At 44.0% G+C, this 18,901-nt stretch overlaps 2 protein-coding genes and 1 pseudogene across 4 annotated transcripts; 1 reads left to right on the forward strand and 2 right to left on the reverse strand.

The window, feature by feature from the left end:
- Positions 1-1,246: 1,246 nt before the first annotated feature.
- LOC136550293 (probable galacturonosyltransferase 14) lies at positions 1,247-7,487 on the forward strand (annotated as a pseudogene).
- Positions 7,488-8,189: 702 nt separating this feature from the next.
- On the reverse strand, positions 8,190-12,535 carry LOC136504294 (heparanase-like protein 2). Of its 2 annotated transcripts, none has more exons than XM_066499172.1 (10): positions 12,201-12,535; positions 11,641-11,890; positions 11,517-11,553; positions 11,178-11,358; positions 10,577-10,725; positions 10,167-10,400; positions 9,268-9,457; positions 9,042-9,167; positions 8,854-8,953; positions 8,190-8,616 (listed from the first exon to the last, which is right to left on the reverse strand). In XM_066499172.1, the coding sequence occupies exons 2-10, from the start codon at positions 11,869-11,871 to the stop codon at positions 8,227-8,229; spliced, it is 1,638 nt and encodes a 545-aa protein (XP_066355269.1). In that variant the 5' UTR covers positions 11,872-11,890; positions 12,201-12,535; the 3' UTR covers positions 8,190-8,226. The 2 variants fall into 2 exon arrangements, with proteins under 2 accessions (XP_066355269.1, XP_066355263.1); XM_066499166.1 differs by having other exon boundaries at positions 12,185-12,535.
- Positions 12,536-13,980: 1,445 nt separating this feature from the next.
- LOC136504307 (pentatricopeptide repeat-containing protein At3g29290-like) lies at positions 13,981-16,969 on the reverse strand. Of its 2 annotated transcripts, none has more exons than XM_066499187.1 (2): positions 15,204-16,969; positions 13,981-14,329 (listed from the first exon to the last, which is right to left on the reverse strand). In XM_066499187.1, exons 1-2 carry the CDS (start codon positions 16,782-16,784, stop codon positions 14,168-14,170), a joined length of 1,743 nt encoding a protein of 580 aa, XP_066355284.1. In that variant the 5' UTR covers positions 16,785-16,969; the 3' UTR covers positions 13,981-14,167. The 2 variants fall into 2 exon arrangements, with proteins under 2 accessions (XP_066355284.1, XP_066355275.1); XM_066499178.1 differs by having other exon boundaries at positions 13,981-14,332.
- Between the last annotated feature and the right edge of the window lie 1,932 nt (positions 16,970-18,901).

Consider the following 18,901-nt stretch of genomic DNA (forward strand, 5'->3'; position numbering starts at 1 on the left):
CCTACATTTAATGCTCCATGCATGCGTCCAAAAATTGATATAATAGAGAAAATGAAAAAACTTAGAATTTGGAGGTGATCTAAACAAGGCCTTAGGTATCAAGTTCCCTAAACATCGGTGATGACGATTGGCAGCCTCGACCGGTGCGAGCTTGCTGGAGGTCAACTTGAGCTCTTCCCGGGCGCAGCTGGAGCGTAATCTGTCGGTGCGAAAGATGCTCAACGTGTTTTCGTTTTCGTTTCCGTTTCTTTCTCTCAACAACAACCATCGCATTTTTTCGCAGTGATGGGGAGTTTCTGTACGATTTATTTATTAATTTAAAATCGGCCATTACTCGGATACTAATGGCCGCGCAATATATACATATGGACGTTTCTTTCCTTCAGTGGTCGATGAGGGATCGCTGTCAGGTAAGTCAATTTGACAGCTTCCAAGCTTCGATTGCTTAGTTCCACCTGCTCACACTGTCTCCGTTGGCGTTCCTCTCTTTCTACAGGACTCAAGTTGAGTCACTCAACCGTTGGTTTCTTCTCGGCCTAGCTTCCACCCTTCCCTTCCCTTCCCTTCCCAGGAACTAGCTAGTGCTACAAAACGTCCAGCCTCCAAAAGGTTGAGTCAACACGATTATGAGCTGTTTCACTTGTTGTTGCAATAGTATAATGTTGCCTTCACTAATACTATAACACAATACACCAATGTAAAACTTTTAACCTATTATTATACATGCAGTGTGTATTTAGTAAGACGAGTAAGGATAACATCTAACGAGATCACCAATACCTCGTTATTTACATACAATATGCCAAACATCTTGATACTCAGCAACCTCAAAAAGAGAATAATAAGTTTTTTTTAACTATAAATTGTGAGAAGATTGATAAAAAGGATAATGAATTAAAGCAAAAAACCGAAAAGAGTGTTTATATATACAGTAATATACTCTAGTCTAACAAAATCCATTTGTTAAGAAGTCAAATAATTTTAAATCTAACTAGATCTATACAAAAAGTCACTGACATTTATGATATTGAATTATTAAAACTAATTGTGAAAGTATATTTTTAGTATATCTATTCGAAGTTATAGATGTTAATAATATTTTTATAAATTTAGTTAAACTTAAGTAAGTCTGACTCAATTCAAATCTAGAATTGTATTTTTTGAAACAGAGTGAGTAGAAACGAAAAAAGAAAGAAAGAAAGAGAAAGACAGTAGGAGCAACCAAACAAAATGCTCCGCTGTTGTCTCTCTCTTGTTTCTCCACCGGGACGGAAGAGAGAGAGAGAGGGAGAGAGGGAGGAGGGAAGGGGAGAAGCAAGCGAGACGGGAGCAGAGCATAGCCCCATAGCCGGCCATCGCCTAGCCGCCCGGCTCCCGGAAGAGAAATCAAATCCCCAATCCCTCGCCCCCAAAATCCCCTGGGGATTCGCCGATAGGCCCCCGCGCCGCCCGGTATTTGCATCGCACGCGGCGACGCGCATTGCTATTTCCTATTAGTATCATCCGTGCGATTAGCATGTCTCTGCCCAATGCCACCGCCTCGCCGCCGCCGTCGCCGGAACCCTAGGCCGCCGGACTCGGAGCTCCCGTCGGCGGGGGAGGGGGAGGGGGAGGGGGAGGATGCAGCTGCGGATCTCGCCGAGCATGCGCAGCATCACCATCTCCAGCAGCAATGGCGTCGTCGACTCCATGAAGGTGCGCGTCGCGCCGCAGCCGCCCCCGCCGCCGCCGCCGCCGCACGGGGCCGCCCGGCGCGGTGGGGGGAGGGGGATGGTACTGGCGCGCGGTCGCGTTCCCTGTCGTCGTGGCGCTCGGCTGCCTCCTGCCCTTCGCCTTCATCCTCGCCGCCGTCCCCGCGCTCGAGGCAGGCGGAAGCAAGTGCTCCTCCGTCGGTAAGATGGACGGCTGCGATCTCTTGGCGTTTTTTTCTTTCTTTCTGGGTTTGGTTTCTTCGGGTTGGGTTGTTGATTTGGTGCGTTTGGGGAGGTAAACCTTGGATCTCAGCGCCCTTGGCATAGGATTTCGCGGTGTCGGTGGGAATGTGGTAATGTACGAATGCTTCTCCGAGAACGTGTGATTTGTTCGCCTACGAGCTTCAGATTCAAGGTCTCAGGCGTGGGCGATCTTATTTGTTTGATGTGCTGATTTGAACTGAAATAGATAGAGTTGACGATTTGGGTTTATGATTCAGTTTCCAGGTGAGTAGATTTGTGGATTTTAGGCATATAATTTCCTTGCATTGGTCGAAATGTAGTTTTTCAAGCCATCACTTTGGTTAGGATTGAGGGACTGGATTTACTCCTATCAGCTGCAGTGTTAGCTTTGGAAGAGCTTTTTTATTGTAGTTTTGAGCTGAGTCTTGCAAGACTGTAGCAAAAACCATACTATGATCCTTGAAAAATACTATCAGTCCTTCCCTATATACCGATCAGATGTTTCAACTCTGAACTGGGTACCTGTTCATCTGGACTCTAAAATCTTAGGTAGCTGATTGTTTGGGCATCAAGGATGGATATATAAGCTATAGGGATATAACTAAGCCCTTGATGTGCCTGGCTAAATGATTAATTGTAGGCAAAAGGGCTCCACTTCTGCACCTGGCCAGCTGATTACTTTTAGATAAACGTGCTCCACTTCCCTGTGTACCAGTCATAAGAAGTTATGCTGAAGCCGTTCCTAGATTTGTGCAAAATACTGGAACTTCAGTTTTGGTACTTTAATAAGTACCTCATTTGCCATACCCTAGGGAGTAGGGATACTTGTCCTAATAGCCTAAGCAAAATAATTTGGGGCTGGGCACTTGAGGTTCAGGCAATCAGCATTGATTGATGGTATGAAATGTGACTTGATAGCACCTGCAAAGACAAATAGGTATCATGGGTTTGTGGAATATTTGGCAGATCGTTCTTGATTTCTGTGTGTAAAGTTTGGTTGTCATAAGCTCTCTACTTGGGTCATGTTCTTCTGTAAGCTGCTGATACAATGAGATAATTGGTTTTGCTCATGCTTCAAGGTCTTCTGGTATGGAATTAGTATTATTTACTCCCTCTAACTCCAAATGTAAAGTTTAGGACAATGGCACAGTCTTAATGTTCTTTCACTTGTTTTTTTTTAATAAAAAAGCTATGCAGATTCTAAACTGTAAAAGATAAATATAAGTATTTTCCATGATGAATCTACAATCTAGTAACGTCAACCATGCTTTGTGAATCTATGTAACTTTTCATCATACATTGATGGGCCAAGTAAAATATAAGTCTGACCAATAGAATCCTAGAATGACCTACATTTGGGATTGGGGGTAGTACTTTTGCTTTTTTACTGTAGAACCCCCGGGTTGCATGGGTGCTTTATCACGGTTAGCTTATTTCTTTGCACGGAACTGACATTTTGTATTACATCTCATAGTTTGTGTGTTTTGTAACCTTTGTAATCCTGTTTTACAGATTGCTTGGGGAGGCGAATAGGGCCTAGTTTCCTTGGTAGGCAGGGGGGTGATTCTACAGTGAGTTACTAAACTCCTTGTACTTTTCTTTGAGCAACTCATGACTCTTTGTTTACCCTTTTTCATAGAGACAACAATTTATTTACCGCTTCTTACTCAATATTAACAGAGGCTGGTGCAAGATCTGTATAGAATTTTTGATCAAGTTAACAATGAGGAATTCCCATCCAATGAAAAGTTACCAGAATCATTCAGGGATTTTCTTTTGGAGATGAAGGATAACCATTATGATGCTAGGACATTTGCCGTTAGGTTGAAAGCTACGGTACGGAACTAACTTGCCTTTTTTGATTCACACTGTTGCATTGGAATTTTTGAAAGTTATAGTGCTGCATGAGCAACCTTTAAAGCAAAACTGAATTGGTTTTTGTGATGTGTATTTGGAAGACCCCAATTCGATATGGACATACATATTGATTTTGGGCACTCAAATAATCCATATCACATTTTCTACTAATTAAACATAACAAAAATCCATTGATTATGAACAAGAATGGCATGTACATGAGAATGGCAGCCTATTCTGTGACAATATGCAATTATTGATGCTTTTTGGCATCTGGAGTTAGCATGTACTCTCTAAATTCTGCCTCGTCTTTGGCATTCCTGTTATGTCTTTGCCGCTGGAGTTATATCGCCGTTGGAATTTATGGTAGGTTCTGTTTCTGGTGCCTTAGCTCTGAGTCAGAGTTTCAGGTATCCGTCTAGTTTTGCCTGGGTGTAGGTCTTAAACCTTCTGTTGTCTTTCTATCATCTTCCAAAAACTCTGTATTTCCGTTATGCTGTTAATGGAAATGAGACTTTTCTTGGGTGGAAAAGAAATACAGGGCATGATCACTAAAAAAACTAGAGTTGCAGAAGTATTTCACAATTGTGTAAGTGAATCTATACATTTTCTGTGAGCTAACGTACAATTGTGTATTGCTCCTGGATATGTAATTGGTCATCCTTTTCAGCATTCGGTTCCCATCTCTGTGTAATTGTGTATTGCTGCTTTGTTGTACACTGCTTAATAAAATATTGACCTTTGGCCTTAGCTCCTGATTAGGTGCTTTAGAGCACTATTGTGGTTTATAACATTTATTCTTATTACTTATATTGCAGATGGAAAGCATGGATAAGGAGGTAAAGAGGTCAAGGTTGGCAGAACAGCTGTATAAACATTATGCTGCAACTGCTATTCCCAAAGGAATCCATTGCTTGTCTCTGCGCCTTACTGATGAATACTCCTCAAATGCTCATGCACGGAAACAGTTACCGCCACCAGAACTATTACCTTTGCTTTCTGATAATTCCTTCCAACATTATATTCTAGCCAGTGATAACATTCTTGCTGCTTCAGTTGTTGTCAGCTCCACTGTACGATCTTCCTCAGTGCCCGAGAAAGTAGTCTTCCATGTTATTACTGATAAGAAAACATATCCTGGGATGCATTCATGGTTTGCTCTTAATTCCATATCTCCTGCAATAGTTGAAGTAAAAGGTGTTCACCAGTTTGACTGGCTGACAAGAGAAAATGTCCCGGTACTAGAGGCTATAGAAAACCATCGTGGAGTTAGAAATCACTATCATGGAGATCATGGCACAGTTTCCAGCGCAAGTGACAATCCTAGGGTGCTTGCTTCAAAGTTGCAGGCTCGGAGCCCCAAATACATATCCCTGCTGAACCATCTCCGCATTTATTTGCCTGAGGTGCCTTGCCATTGGCTTTTATCTGTTGCACTTCCTTTTTTTACCGGTTTATTTAAGCATTTCATATTGATGTGTCCACCAGATTCCATCGCCATGCTTTCTAGCATATCTTTATGGTAGGGCATTAGGTTGTTTAGGTGATTGTCTCCAAGGCTCCTGATTAAGTGAGCTTGGAAAACGTCACACCGCATGCTTTCTTTCATAGAACAGAGGTGGATGGGATAGTCTACTGTCGTATGTAGTAGGACATACTCAAACCAACTTCAATGTAGTGAATATGTGATCTGTCTTATTCACTTGTGCATTTAATTTGATTGAATACTTCTGTGAGAACACCATTTGTATGGGCTAAAGCTTGCTGGATTAGTTAGTATGACCTTTACAGTTACGTACTACATCATTACCACGTGATGCATGCTGAAACTGTGATAATTAAAAGATACCCCACTAACCATTCCAGTACTAAGATGCATGTTTAGTTCTCTTTCTATATCTGATTCAAATGAAGATATTCAAACTTGATTCTTTTTTGTCAGGATCCTTATCACGTGTTGATTGTGCACTTTTGCTTGCTGCTAATGCGCTGAGCTGTTATATTCCGCCACTTCTTTTTAGTTTCCATTACCCTTTTCCCAATTCTAGTAATAATTGAGTTGCACTTACCATACAGTACAGCTTCAAAGCTAGCTTATACTTATATTCTGTAGCAAAGATTGTGAAATTTGTAATGTAGACTTTGTACATCTTTATAACCTGATCCATTCACTTTTCTTCATCCAGCTCTTTCCCAACCTCAACAAGGTGGTCTTCCTCGATGATGACATTGTTGTTCAGCGTGACTTGTCACCCCTTTGGGCGATCAATCTTGAAGGGAAGGTGAATGGAGCTGTGGAAACATGCAGAGGGGAAGACAGCTGGGTGATGTCTAAGCGTTTCAGGACGTATTTCAACTTCTCGCATCCCGTGATAGCTCAGAGTCTTGACCCAGATGAATGTGCTTGGGCATATGGTATGAATATATTTGATCTGGCAGCTTGGAGGAAGACAAACATCAGGGATACATATCATTTCTGGTTGAAGGAGGTAATGCATTTTACACCGACAAGGATATCCATTTCCCAGTCTTACTCTATGTTCCATAGTTCATTGACTATGTTTCTGAACTGAAATCATTCTGGTATTTTTGCATGCAGACTCTGTACTATGTACAGTGTTCTAAAATCTTAAAAAGAAACCTTGATTCAACATTCTTGTGTAAATGTAAAAAGTGATTTTCCTTTTCTGCTACCTGGCTTTGGTCACCATGCGCTTATATATTCTTCCAGGCATAGAAAATTATAAATAATTAAAAAAACCATAGTTAACTACTACCTAAAACATGATAAGAGTTGTTGGTTACCATTATTTGTCTTCACATTAATTTAAATCTCTTTTGCAGAATCTAAAATCTGGTCTTACACTCTGGAAATTTGGTACTTTACCACCCGCCCTTATAGCATTTAGGGGTCATGTGCATGGCATAGGCCCATCATGGCACCTGCTTGGCTTAGGATACCAAGACAAGACAGATATTGAGAGTGTCAGGAGGGCTGCAGTGATACATTACAATGGCCAGTGCAAGCCATGGCTAGACATTGCTTTTAAGAACCTTCAACCATTTTGGACAAAGCATGTAAACTACTCCAACGACTTTGTTAGAAACTGCCATATTTTGGAGCCTCAGCGTGTCAAGGAGTGACTTGCAGCAAATGCTGGACACAGCGAGGGAGTACAGTTTATGATTCGTTTGTTGGCTGGAGAGGCTGATTGCTGCTGGATAAATATACTGGTTAGTCAAGAAAGCAACCAGCATTCAATACAACTGACCATCCCCTGCGAAAACTGGCATTCAAATACCTCAGGAGTTTTCATCTGTATCATAGGGGAACACAATTCTTACAATCTGTATCATACTAGTGCATCCTTCTTTTCCATACTGTAACTGCGCAAAAGGAACTCTGGGACTGATCCTTTGTCACAGAATAACTCAGAAGGCTAGAAGATTCAATGTTTGGTTGATCAAGACGAAGAAAGGAGGCGGATATTATGAGGTGGCAAGTTTATATGCTTTCCATCCATCCATTTAATTCTTTTTATACTTGTCATTGAAATTTTGTCCTGGTAGTTTTGTGATTGCTTTGGTAGGTTGGAGATGATTGTAGTAGAGATGCCATTGTTTGTGGAGTAACCTACAGGATATTGTTACAATTGTTGACATACTAAAGATGTGCAGATAATTCTTTGAAGAGTATTTGCGCTGAACTGTGAGAAATAGAGATCCAGATTCACTGAACAAAGTTTACGTCACTTCCATGGTTGAGCCTATCGAGAGACAGGGCTGGAACAAGGAACGCAACGCTGTTTCAGTGTTTCTTTTATATCGGAACGCCACAATGTTGCTTGTCGGCAGCTTGTAAACTTCCTCTGTTTTAAACAAAAGCGTTTGACCTCTTGACTAAATTTAACAGTATTGCGGTCACCAGGTTTGTTTGGATGGCGTACGCAGGTTGCCTAGCCGCAACTTCTGGGTGCTCCATTGCTCAGACAGCCGTTTGCTTCGCGACCAAACTTCGGGCAAGCCAACCTCTGGCGCTCAAAACAAGCGCCGCACTTGTGGTGCAGCCGGTGTCTGTGCCGTGTCTATCTCTGGAATCAAATCATACAGAGCCTTAAGTTTTTTTTCGTGGGGATTACTGTAGTCAGAAGGCGTTTGGGCAGTGGCAAATGCGAGAGAGAGAAATCTGAGGTCCTGAGCAGGCTAGTCGAAATGGAAGCCCAGCACTGAAACGGACTCTATGGGCTTTAACCCACGCCAGTTTATCGGCTGTGGCTTGAGGTCTCAGTATCACAATTCACAGTGTGGCTTCCTCCTCACACAACAATGCTTTGCCGTTTTTATCCCCACGTCATATGATTTCTTTCACAAAATAGGCCGATGGAACATTTCAAGGCATACTGCAGCAAAAATATTTATTTCAAGAGCTCATGTGTCAAGAACAAGCCTTGGCCTCAAACTTGGGTAGAACTACGAAGGCGATGGATGTTGGTGCTAGGTGTACCGGCGAATCAACGGCAACGAGCACCGGATCCATAGCTGGAATGCTGCCAGCATCTCCAAGTTCTAACGGGACCCCGTTGAGCAGCATCGTCTTGCTCTGGAGATCACCGTCCTTGGCGGTCAGATGGTACTCCTCCCTCCTCTTGGTGTTGCTTGGTGGTTTCCTTGCCAGCCATGAGACTGCTTTCTTGAGCCTGTGTGTGAAAGAACTGCGCTTCTCAAAGTCAGGTCTTTTACCGAGGCTGACGTTGATGTCATTCAGGAGAGTGACGTTGTATCCAGTAGTATTGCTTAGGTTGATCAACAGAAGCGTGATGCCTTGCTGCATTTTGAAGCAATCATGTTCAGAATGGGTAATCTAACAAACATAATTCAATCTCTCTCTTGATCGTGTTCTCAGCCAACAGAGTGGTCATTTGTAGACACATGGTTCACTAATCCACAAAATTATCATATCAATCAAAATTTAGTAACATAAGATTAAATCTTCCTAACTGCCCTGGTAATTCTGTTGAAAAAGAAACAGCCGATTTACAAAAGGGAGGGTGCAAGCCCATACCTGCTGTTTCCTACAATGAGCATAAGCACGTATTTGACGTGGTGCATTGATATCAACTGAAAGAACTCCATTGCCCATAAGCCGATGCCATAGTAGAGCACTGATAAAGTGGTCAAAATATATATCAAATCACGGTCTATAATCACCGATATAATTCATTTTATAGAATTTCATAACTCTAGCCTTGCCTGTAGTAATCAGGATTTGGCAGAAAAGTTTCTGTGTCAAGCAGTCCATAGTTGCCACCGATGAGAGTCTGCCTGCAGAACACTTTTGTGTTGTACTGAGATGCCATCCCAAGCTGATCTAGATACCTGCATTCATAAAAAGAGAAGTCCATCACAAACTCACACAACATACTCGACCCCAGCATCAGAGTTACTCATGTCACGCATGAAAAAAAAGAGAACTGACCAGATGCTGTTGATGAATGTATTTGACACCAGTAGACCACCATTGTTGAATACACCGCCACTTTCACTGACCCAAGCAGAAGCCCATGTTCCATGCCTTTGGATGGTAAGTTGCATGTCTCTGTAAGTATCTTCAGCACGATCTAAGTACTTTGGGTCTAAGATCTTCCTTATAAGATGAACATCATTCCCTGATAATGAAGTGTCATTGTTGATGCATGTTGTGTATTGATTACATAAATTGGCATTGCTAATGATAAAATGGATATGCCTGGTTAACATAGAAGCATATATATATATATTTCTGACTCGATAAAAGTGATTAATACTACATCTCCTAAGAAAGGCCTTGCTATTTAAGAGAAAATTTTGAAAGGGTAGTTTATACATTTTATCTGATATGCATGATTCCTTCACTCTTTACATTAATTTATATAAAAAAAGAAGCAATCAAATTAAAACAATGTACCTTTGAAATAACAGAACCGTCAAATAACTTGTCCTTTGGCATCAAATCAAATTATGGTGCACTTACTTATTTAGAAGGATCGAAATTTTAAACGGCTGATGGTTTCTACGGCTGATAAGCCGGCTGATGCTGATTTGTTGTGAGAAAAAAAACATTGTACCATCGCTGATAAGCCGGGCTGATAAGTTCAAGCGAACAGGGAGGTGAGAGTTCAGACTAAGAAAGCATTTGTATCATAATGGACTATTAGAAGGTACAGTTCAGACTACAACTGTTCAGCCATTTATTCAGATTCCTTGAGGATAAGCTTAGAGTAGTTGTACCTACGTAAGCATTTGTATCATCATGGAATTTTAGTAGGTGCAATCGTTTTGAAACAATGAAACAGGATTACTCGGACGAGATTACAGTCAAAACAATAAATCACATACCTCCACCAAGATTGTATACATGGTGAGATAGGGCATTAACAACACCATGACCTGAAGTCTCAAGTAGCTGAGAATACCACTGTTGATCAAAGAACCCTCCCGGGGCTAACAGGAGTGGCTGGGACAGTGGTGCCTTATACAATTGCCGAAGGATGGATTTAAATTCAATTACATCCTTTCCGTAAAGTTTAGCATCAACTTTCGCTCCGATTCCATGCCCACTCAGCTCATTGCCTGACAAAACAAGAGCCTGTGTAAAAATGTAGTTTTCAAACAAACTGGCTGACCCCTTATTTCATTTTTTTTTGAGAGGGACACCCCTTATTTCATGCATCATAAACTTGGAGAACTTCTATCTTGGAATATAAGGAGTGACACAGAATGTTTCAGTAGCGAAAAGATAGTATTACCAAATTCCCAAGAGCTAACTGGGTATCCCTTTGAGATTGTGTATTTTATAAAATCATATGCATTTGTGGAGTTCCATTTGCCTGCCCAGATGGAACGCCGGACATTATACCTCCCATAGAGTGCATTCACACCAAATGTGACAATTGCTCTGCACATAGATGTTGCTCACCCATTAGTTACTTGCACTTAGCATGCAGAAACCTCATATATAAGATAAACAGACAAGTGGGAGTTGAAACATTTTTCCAATCCATATAAAAAAGACTGAAAATTCAATTTATAGTGCAGATGCCTGTGTACAAACATGTGATGCACATGCAGTTACATTGAGAGGTTGAACTTATCACATCCTACATATGTGCTAACAATCTGTATTCCTAAATATATGTAGAAATGGATAGCTTTTAGTTATTTTTCTCAATAACCATCTGAACCAACAAAATCATAGACTGTCAAAACCCAAAACACATAATTGGACATGTCCTATAACAAGTTTTGGAATATGTGAGTTGAAACGTGTTAACATCTGCAAAAGTTATGCTGGCTAATTTAAGTTCTCACAGTAGCGGTAACAACAAAGCTTAAAATTAGAAGTCTCACCCTGTTCTCTGAAATAGATCATTCAGTTTGTCCCACCTATCCATACCGAGGCAACCAGCTGAGAAACCAAACAAGCCATTGGATACATTTGTGAATGGGGAGCATGGACTTTCTGTTCCCACATCATAAACAACTCGGTCTTGCAAGGAGCCTCCCAGCCTAATCCTCAAATGGTCAAATGCTGCAGATACAATTAACAATTTTTATTAAAAAAAAAGACTGTCTGAGACATGGAACAAATTAGCCAACAATCTACCAGCCTACTAGGTCCTTGTATAAAGTCACGAGGGATGAAAAATATGAAACCGGCAACCACTGAATGTAACTCAAAGGGCCTACCTTGAATGGCTTCAGCAAGAAATGGGTGATCCAAATCCTGAATGGACAGCATGAAAAGTTAGTCCAAACAGCATTGTGTAGCCCACCAATAACAAGAGAAGAAAAACAACTATAAAGCACATACCAGATTAAGAATTGACGCCTGGCCCCATGGACACTGATTGTAGTTGCACTTCTCCGGAGGCCACCAATCAATTGTAGCACAGACGTAGTTGTCATCCGTGGCAGCAATCCTACTGGAGCCTTTAACTATAACCGTCGCCTCCTCCGGCTGCTGAGCCGAAGCCCAACGGGGAGCATGCAGACAGATGAGCGCAAGCAGCAGCAGCAGCAGCAGCCTCAGCCTCAGCTCCATGTTTGGTTTCCTACCTTACCTAGAAGGCAAAATCACAACCCAGACGTGTGTCATGATCTCCTTCAGCACACTATTTCCGCTGGAACAAATTCTTGGAACATTATGACTAGTAGGAGCGAAAAGAGAGAGGAATTAAATTTGCAGCTCGAAGTTCGTCCGGAACTCTTCGAATTCAGCAACCGAACACCACATATATTCTTGGAAATGAATGCAAACCAGGCCAACGATTCAGAACAGCAACAGCACACGAGCAACATGCATATGCCAAGAAAAGACGCCATTGTTGAACCGGAGAAGGAAGCGGAGAGTTCACCTCTCCCGAGCAGGACCTGGCACCCGCCGGAGAAGGAAGCGCAGGTTTCAGCGCTCCCCTCGCACGCCGATCCCGCCGACGCAGGACGCCAGTCCTCGCTCCCGGTCCCGACCGAGCCGCGTACTGGAGAGTAGAGCCCGGGAGCTTCGCCCGTCGGCTCCGCGGATCCGGACTCCGGAGGCGTATACTGGGAGCTCAGGCCACCGATCCCCGGGGGCTCCAACCGACCCCAGACGTCGGCTGCCTTTTGGGATGCCGTCGGTGCCTCTGCCGCTGCTACGCGGCAGTAGAACACCGCAAAGCGGCTGGTTGCCTCGTCGAATCGCGGATGCGGAGCAACGTGGCCACGTGACGGCAGCACGGGAGAGTATACCTACCGGCTCGGGCATGTCATAATTCTCTGTAGCCGTTTTCCGAAAAAAAAAATCTCTGTAACCGAGCGGTGATTTGTTCGATTCAGCTTCAGGTGGTCCGGTCCGTCCGTTGGTTCGTTTCGTCTCGATGCCAACGATTTCGTCGCCAAGAAACTCATACGCTGAAACTGGCTGGACGGCATCATGTAGGAGGAGCAGTAGCTGTGAAGTTTGAGAATGAGAATTTTAGTGCGAGTGATGCAGATGCACAACCCGCTCTGCAGAAAACAGAGATAGATGTCTGGCTGTACTTGTGGGAATAGGTGGAAATTAGGTGAACGTGAGAGCAGCCCGACAGTGACACTGTGACCACTGCCCATTGGGGGATTGTGTGTTCACTGTAGACTAGCGGTTGCTTACTTAAAAGCAGGGGATTTGATGGTTGGTTGTCTCGTGTCCCGGCTCAATGACTTGTTTATCCTGTCGCCGTACAAGGTGGTTTTGCTCCACCATGATCGTTGTGCAAACCTGAATCCGTTGGCTCGTAGGTAACCACGACCCAGGTGCGTGCGTCAGAAAGCAGTTGAGGGTGCCTTCCTGTTGCTTCAGCTTCAGTCCAAGAATCCAGCTTGCCGCCGCGTGCACCAAGGTAACGTTAGGTATAAATATAAGGCTGTGTTTAGTTAACGAATTTTGAGAATTTGACTACTGTAGTACTTTTATTTTTATTTGGTAATTAGTGTTCAATTATGGACTAATTAGGCTCAAAACGTTCGTCTCGCAATTTCCAATCAAACTGTGCAATCAGTTTTTTTTTCGTCTACATTTAATGCTCCATGCACGTATCGCAAGATTCGATGTGATGACTATTGTAACACTTTTTTGGGAAACTTTTTGGGAACTAAACAAGCACTAAATAAATGTTTAAGTTTGGAGGAAACAAATCAACTACCGGAACTCAGGCTCGGTTTGTATAGACCATCAGCTATTTCTTACTTTTTCTGGCAATACCTCCGATCCGGACTTTAAAACCTCGGCATCGTGGCTTGTTTGGATGTGTGTCTGTCCACTATGCTCCTTTCAAGGAAACTTCAAGCGAAGCTCGTGCAAGGCGCCAAGGCCGTACACCCACCCTCTGGGGAAGGCGCCGTACAAACCATCTGAAGACAACTGTACGAGCCTGAGCAAAATCCGCGAAAGACCGAGGTGAACCACCGGAGGACCAGCACTCCAGCAGACGCGCGCAATTCCTAAGTATCAGTGGTTCCACGAGCGCGCACCAGCCGCTACAGAAAAGCCAAGCCCGTCGACCCCAAGTCCGCACGGTTCATCTTGGCCGCCAGCCGCCGGGCACCGGCGCCGGCGGCATCCACGGTGGAACGGGACCCCGTCATCGTTGGCAAGGGGCAGCAGGATGTCAGTGAGGAGAAACATATGCAGAATCTGTGCACCGGCACTGCCAGCTTCCGCTCGACCCATTGTCGTGGTACCTATACAATATCCTTTGCGGACAAGTTGAAATGTTGAGTGCCTATACAGTGTCCAGCTCAACAATTATGCTCTACCACCTTTGATCCTGTATACAAGCGCGTTCGCGCATTTCATAGGGCTGTGTTTCATGAGGCTAGTCCTAGTCCGTAGCAATGTGCTGAAGCATGAACGCCCTCGTCTTGCCATCCGGTACGAGCCTAATGCTCCGCATCTTGGCGTACACCCTGTTGGCCAGCCCGATCTTGCCTCGCAAACACAGCCCATGGATGACCGCATTGTAGATCGAAGAGTCTGGAGCCACCTGCTGCAGGCAGTTCAAAAAATTTATTAGATCACTAGGGCATTCATGAATGAATGAAACATGAAACCTGGATTTGAAAGCACCAAGACTGCAACCAGGTTCGACGGAATGATTCAGTAAACTAGTATAGTATGATGTTCTGCAAGTTCAGCATCCATAAACCATAATGCACCGCGTGCTGATACTTTGTAGCGTTCTTAATGCTCAGTAGTTTAACATCCATAATGTTCTGCAGGCCCAACATCCATAATATAATCCATACTTTATACTAATACGATGTTGCTCCAGCGTTCTTAATGCTCACTAGTTTAGACAGCCATTGTCCTTGATGTTCAAATAATGGATAGGGTCAGAACAATGAGCAATTTTCTGTAAATCTTCTCTTTTCCTCCCCAAATATAGATAAATGGAACCATATGATCATTGTTTTTGAGGCTAAAGAATGCATACACCAAATAACTGGATCACAAAATTAACCATGTGGTTCGAAATGAATATCACTAGTGTCAAGAACAGAAATCTAATGGAAGCTACACATTGCTAATTCTTCAAATTCAGGTGCAGTTATGCACAAGAAGGCATTTGTTCAAATTCAGGTGCAGTTGTGCACAAGAAGCCATTCGAATGACCAAGAAAAACTGGAAAAGAAACCATGTCTAAGAGGGATTTTCATCTTCGTGTCCAGCCATAGTGTTGGTACTAACCATAGAAGATTGCTAAATAATTAAGCAACAATAAACGTAGCATTGAAGAACCAAAGTCAGAGTGCCACCCGTCCAATCTTTGGTACGAGAGCAGTACAAAAACCCACATCTAAGCAAATGGGAATTCAAGACTTGAACATAGATAAAATAATGACAAAAGGAAGTATTACCTCTAATATATCCTCCACTTCAGTCCAAAGAGATCCCCAGATGCAAGCTCGTATAACAGATAAATGTGTGAATGTGTCTGGCAAACACCTTTGATTAATCATGCGCTGGTACACTTTAAGAGCAACTTTTGGCTCGCTAGCAACCTCACAAGCACCTATCACATGATTGTAAGATACCACTGATATTTTCAGTCCACTTTTTTCCATCATCCACAACAGCTGCAAACCATGTTCCCATTGACCAAGCTTTTCGCAAGACATCAAAGCAATGTTGTAGAGATGATCATTTAAGAGCGTCGGATGCTTGGCTTTGATTCCTTGGAAAAGCTCTAGGCAGTCCCAGCATCGCCCATACCTGTATAATCCCGACAACAGTGCACTCCATGTATATTGATCAGGCTTAAGGCCTGATTTTTTCAGAAGACGGTACATCCTAAAGGCGAGTTCATCTTGACCAGCCTTCCCTAGTGAGTTGATAATTGAATTGAACAAAATTAAACTGGGTTTCATGCCAGCACTCAGCATTCTACTAAATGTGGACAGTGCAAACTCCCACTTCCCTTCTTTAGTGCAGGAAGCAATGATAGCCTTCATTATATCCTCGCTCGGATCTAGTCCGCTCTGGAGCATTTCCTGATATGCGACAATTGCTAACTCAGACTGTCCACATTGCACGAATATGCTGACTAACAAATCATATGTCAGCAAAGTCCCACTCAAAGAATTCTCCTCTAGCCTTCTCCATAGTCTCTCCACAAGCATCCATTCTTTTGCTCTTCCACACACAGATATCATTATATTATAAACAATCACATCAATGATTTTCTTTGAATCTTCCTCCTCCTCAATCTTATTGAACATTTCCAATGCAGAAACATAACCCTGATTGCTCGCAACAGCCTTGAGTATCAAGGTATACGTTTGCCCTGTTGCCATTCCTTTCCCCTTCATGAACTCAAACAACCTCATTGCATCCGCCAATGAACTTCTCCGCACATAGCAAGCTAACAGGGAGTTGCAGGCACGTGCGCTTGGCTGCAGCCCAGATGCGCGCATTGAATCAAACAGCTCAGTGGCACTCCTGACCTTGTTGTTTTGGCTGAGCTTTATCAACCTTCTGGACAGCGTCGCCTCGTCCCTCTCCTCCAAGAAGTGCAGCCTCGACGCCCCATGCTCAGATTTCCTGTCCGGCTCCGACGCCATCGCCGGTGGAGCACTTCTTGCGCCCACCTCCTCCTGAAAAACGGTCGGCCTCGTCGGACGCCGACGCGGCCCGCGCCTCTTGCCACCATCATGGCCATCAGCGTGCCGTTCACCATCGACGGCCCAAAACCCAACGCCGACGTCCTCCTTCCCGTCGACCTCCGAATCAAGTAAGCATGGAGCCGCCCTACAAACGCAAGCTCCGACCGTAACCATGGCGGCGCTTAGACCTTGTGCCAGGCGGGCGTCGCCACTGATCTGGCCTCCGCTTCGCGGACGGAATTTTGTGCCATCACCACCGCATCCCTTGCCGCGCGGGGGCAGCTCTTGGCCGAAGGAGCCGTAGCTCGTGCTGCAGCCGCTCCAAACTGTAGCCATGGCCGCCGCGAATGGTAACGAAATCCAGATATTTCATCAACACGCGGAGGCTCTCTTCGCTAATCTGGGAGAGGAACCAATCCAAAAAACGGAGAATCGACGGAATTGGGTGGAAAATTACACTCCCAGATGGATTGGAGAGGTGGGGAGTAACCGTGAGTAGAGAGGAGGCAGGCAGTGGGAGAGGAGCAGTGTGGTGTGTGGATGAGGGGATTAGGGCGGATGTATTAAATAAATGGGCCTTCTTATTAGCGGGCCTGAATATTTGGTTTAGCCCAACGAAAATCCTAGTCCGTCCAGACTCCAAATCGGCCCAGTAGTTTCAACCCAGTTTTGATGGGTTTAATAATTTATTTTTTTCGGGTAAAAAAAGGTTAGTGTAGCATTTCGACGTAGTGTAAGACTGATCGGTGATACAACCATGTCAGCCTTGTGGCTTGGCAATATGAACTATGGATCCTCGGCTGTAAATGACGCCTGATTCTGAGTGACGATCTGTGAGCATTGAAACGACAAAAATAACCGATGCGTTGTGGGCTTACATTGCCACTATTATCTGTCTCATCTATTTGACCTGCTAGTTACTTCTGCGAGAACAAAATCTTGGAGTAGTAAATCAGTATCTCTTGTGTTAGGAACAAAGACAAACCCATCCTCTTTCCAGGGCACTAAGATGGCATAAAGTGGCTTCTTTAATTTCAAAAGGGCACCTACCAGAGGCTGCCACCATCACAGGACAGATTCAGCACTAATATGTGATAACTGATAAAGCACACCGTTGTTCCTTCATTAGCCCAAGAGGACAGAGGGCAGTGAATCTGAAATTGCAGCGAACGAGTACTTTGAACTTCAACCGAGCGGTGATTTGTTCGATTCAGCTTCAGGTGGTCCGGTCCGTCCGTTGGTTCGTTTCGTCTCGATGCCAACGATTTCGTCGCCAAGAAACTCATACGCTGAAACTGGCTGGACGGCATCATGTAGGAGGAGCAGTAGCTGTGAAGTTTGAGAATGAGAATTTTAGTGCGAGTGATGCAGATGCACAACCCGCTCTGCAGAAAACAGAGATAGATGTCTGGCTGTACTTGTGGGAATAGGTGGAAATTAGGTGAACGTGAGAGCAGCCCGACAGTGACACTGTGACCACTGCCCATTGGGGGATTGTGTGTTCACTGTAGACTAGCGGTTGCTTACTTAAAAGCAGGGGATTTGATGGTTGGTTGTCTCGTGTCCCGGCTCAATGACTTGTTTATCCTGTCGCCGTACAAGGTGGTTTTGCTCCACCATGATCGTTGTGCAAACCTGAATCCGTTGGCTCGTAGGTAACCACGACCCAGGTGCGTGCGTCAGAAAGCAGTTGAGGGTGCCTTCCTGTTGCTTCAGCTTCAGTCCAAGAATCCAGCTTGCCGCCGCGTGCACCAAGGTAACGTTAGGTATAAATATAAGGCTGTGTTTAGTTAACGAATTTTGAGAATTTGACTACTGTAGTACTTTTATTTTTATTTGGTAATTAGTGTTCAATTATGGACTAATTAGGCTCAAAACGTTCGTCTCGCAATTTCCAATCAAACTGTGCAATCAGTTTTTTTTTCGTCTACATTTAATGCTCCATGCACGTATCGCAAGATTCGATGTGATGACTATTGTAACACTTTTTTGGGAAACTTTTTGGGAACTAAACAAGCACTAAATAAATGTTTAAGTTTGGAGGAAACAAATCAACTACCGGAACTCAGGCTCGGTTTGTATAGACCATCAGCTATTTCTTACTTTTTCTGGCAATACCTCCGATCCGGACTTTAAAACCTCGGCATCGTGGCTTGTTTGGATGTGTGTCTGTCCACTATGCTCCTTTCAAGGAAACTTCAAGCGAAGCTCGTGCAAGGCGCCAAGGCCGTACACCCACCCTCTGGGGAAGGCGCCGTACAAACCATCTGAAGACAACTGTACGAGCCTGAGCAAAATCCGCGAAAGACCGAGGTGAACCACCGGAGGACCAGCACTCCAGCAGACGCGCGCAATTCCTAAGTATCAGTGGTTCCACGAGCGCGCACCAGCCGCTACAGAAAAGCCAAGCCCGTCGACCCCAAGTCCGCACGGTTCATCTTGGCCGCCAGCCG

The sequence above is a fragment of the Miscanthus floridulus genome, chromosome 1, assembly GCF_019320115.1.
Source record: "Miscanthus floridulus cultivar M001 chromosome 1, ASM1932011v1, whole genome shotgun sequence".
Taxonomy (NCBI): domain Eukaryota; kingdom Viridiplantae; phylum Streptophyta; class Magnoliopsida; order Poales; family Poaceae; genus Miscanthus; species Miscanthus floridulus.